Source organism: Dasypus novemcinctus, chromosome 10 (assembly GCF_030445035.2).
Source record: "Dasypus novemcinctus isolate mDasNov1 chromosome 10, mDasNov1.1.hap2, whole genome shotgun sequence".
Taxonomy (NCBI): Eukaryota; Metazoa; Chordata; class Mammalia; order Cingulata; family Dasypodidae; genus Dasypus; species Dasypus novemcinctus.
In genome coordinates, this window is record NC_080682.1 from 98,568,698 (window position 1) to 98,571,678 (window position 2,981).

Here is a 2,981-nt window from a genome sequence, read left to right on the forward strand (position 1 = left end):
AGAGTTCATAAGAATTTCAAACAGAAAATTATGTTATCCACATTAAAGAGTTTTACTTTTTTTCAATATCAATGATTTTAATTTGTTGTAACTTGCCTTAATACACAGGCTCGTAAAAGTTGCATAAAGTTGTATAGATATGATAAAAGGAGATACTAGCTTTTAAATTTTATAGAAAAAATACTGTTTTATCAATAAGCATGATATAAATTATCTTATTTTAATTGCTGCCCCTTTTCAAATTGAGAAATGGAAGATTTATAGTTTTCTGAGATTTTTATCAGGAAACGATGTTGGATTTTATCAAATGTCTCTTTTTTGCAAATATTAAAATTATTATATGGCTTTAGTTTTGTTTGATATTATAAAGAAATTAATGATTGATATTTCAATGCAGAAATTACCCTTACATTTATGGGATCATTTTACATTTCACTGAATTGAATTTGCATATATTCTGTAAATATATATTTACTTATATATGTTTAATTAAGTTTAGGAAGCAATTAGATATCTCAATTTCTTTTTCATATAATGTCATTCTATGGTTTTAGTATCACTGAAAATCTAGCAATTTAGAATGAGTTTGATTCTTGCAGAGAAAGTATTGAGGGAGAAAAACATGTAGACGAAAATAAAATTGTTATTGAAATAAGGACTATAGCCAGGATGGGAGTATTATAACAGTCCAATAGTATTTGAAGTGAAGAATTTCAAAGTATTGATGCATGGGTCAAAGTCAGCTTAGAGAATTGTATGTCACAGTAGTCTGCCTTTTTATTAAAATTGGGAATCTTTTTAGTAGCAGCTTCATTATATTTTTTACTAGTCCTCACAATCTTGTCTTAACCTTAATGAGAAGGTTAAGTCTATTGTGAATGAAAATAGAAATTACCAAGAAGAAATGTTGAGTTTGAGTTTGGAAGTTTCTCAAAATGAATAAAATAATGATGGAGTGACATTACCTGGTCTCAATTCTGGGTACCCTGAGAAGTGTACATGCTGAGGTAGAGACTAATAGAATTTATACACTTTGATTATAATTGAGTCACTCTTTCTTTACAAATATTCTCACAACCTGGTCCCTAATCTGCTTGGTCCTGACACCATAAATAACTGGATTTAAACAAGGAGGAACAACCACATAAAGATTGGCCAAGAGGATGTGAATGTAGTCAGGGATATTTCTACCAAATCGGTGAGTCATAAAGGAGAAAACTGCTGGTGTGTAAAAGGCCAAGATAACACAGACATGAGAGCCACATGTGCTAAGTGCTTTGAGCCTAGCATCTTTGGAAGGAAGGTGGAAGATAGCTCGAAGGATCTGAACATATGAGAGGGCAATAAAGATCAAGTCAAAGAACAGGGAAGTAATGGTAAATAAGCCATAGATGATGTTGACCCTTATGCTGGCACAGGCAAGACGGGCAATTCCCATGTGCTCACAGTAGGTGTGAGGGATAATGTAATGGCCACAAAAGGGCAATCTCTTGAGAAGAGGGCAGAAGGGGATGACAAAGAGGGCTGGCTTCCCCACTATAGTGGAGACCATGATAGCTACCATTTTTTTGGTGAGAATATTGTTATATCTCAGAGGGTAGCATATTGCAACATAACGGTCAATTGCCATGGCCAGGAGAACATCAGACTCCATACCAGTGTAGGTGTGGATGAAGTACATTTGGATGAGGCAAGCTTCAAAGCTAATCTCTCTAAATTTGAACCAGAATATGGCTAGCATTTTGGGTATGGTAGAAGTTGACAGACCTAGATCTATAAAGGAGAGCAGAGCCAGAAAGTAGAACATGGGTTGATGAAGTCTCTGCTCAGTCTTGATCACAGTCAGGATAGTGACATTCCCTACAAGTGCTACAAGATAAACAACAAAGAAAGGGAAGGCAATCCAGATGTGGAAAGCTTCCAAACCTGGGATCCCCAGCAGCAGGAATTCAGCAGGGTATGTAACCGTGTCATTGGCAGAGGACATCTTACTGAGGACCCTAAGAGGATACTCCACCGTCTTCAATATTTCTGGGAAAAGATAAGGGAATATATGGTGGTTTCATATCACAAGATAGAATAGCATGACAATGAAAGTGTCTTGAACATAATGGGAATTATAAAAATATTAAAATCAGAGCTATTCAACTTAGGTCTGTTCTCCTTGACAGTACCATGCAGACTGTGGAGGATAGAACCAGTCTGTTCTGATACTGTGATGTAGAGAGTCATTATCTCATTTATTATAAAAGTACTCATTTCTCTATGCCATATCAACTGTGAACTTTTCCATTAACCCAAACTTTTGTAAGTGCCATCCTGTTTCCTTAACTGTGCAGAGTCTTAAAATAAAATTTCCCATAATGTTATGAAATGAGGGTGAGGGATTGTCATGGAATCAAACTTTGGAATGATGGTCAGAAAATATCCACCTATGAGTTTCACCTACCTTTCACAGCTCTCTCTTTGTAGGCATTACTGGTCCTTTGGCTTTTCTTTATAAAATTGCATTGATCTCTATCTGTGATGTACCAGTGCTTTAATGCTCTGACTAAATAATTACTCAGTATTTTTGTACTCTACCACTCAAAAAATAATGTTATTAATTCAAAGTATAAATAAGGCAAAATGTACTTGATTATCTTAATAGATAGGAAATTATTAACAGATAATAGATGAGAAAGCCATTTAAATAAATTCAGTATTTATTTATGATATTTTAAAAATACCTTAGCAAATTTAGGAGAAAGGAAAATTGTTCAGTTTGATGGAAGTCATTCATAAAAAACGTACAGCTAATGTCATACTGAAAGGTAAAATGCTAAAACTTCTACTATTAAGAAGCAAGGTCATAATGCCTGTAGAAGAGAATATACTTATGAAAAAAAGAAAAATAACCTTTATTTCAGCCTTATAGCATATAAAAGTAATTATTTCTACTAGACATAGATAAAAGTGCTTACATTGTAAAGTCTTCAAAG

General features: G+C 33.9%; 1 protein-coding gene across 1 annotated transcript; it reads right to left on the reverse strand.

Annotated features, from left to right (window-relative positions):
- Positions 1 to 1,048: 1,048 nt before the first annotated feature.
- Positions 1,049 to 1,987, reverse strand: LOC101429447 (olfactory receptor 52E4-like). The gene has a single exon (XM_004471727.3). It carries the CDS (start codon positions 1,985 to 1,987, stop codon positions 1,049 to 1,051), a length of 939 nt encoding a protein of 312 aa, XP_004471784.1.
- Positions 1,988 to 2,981: the final 994 nt, after the last annotated feature.

Bases quoted from the DNA above. Each gene is read 5' to 3' on its own strand.
- LOC101429447 (XM_004471727.3), bottom strand. From the start codon at position 1,987: ATGTCCTCTGCCAATGACACGGTTACATACCCTGCTGAATTCCTGCTG.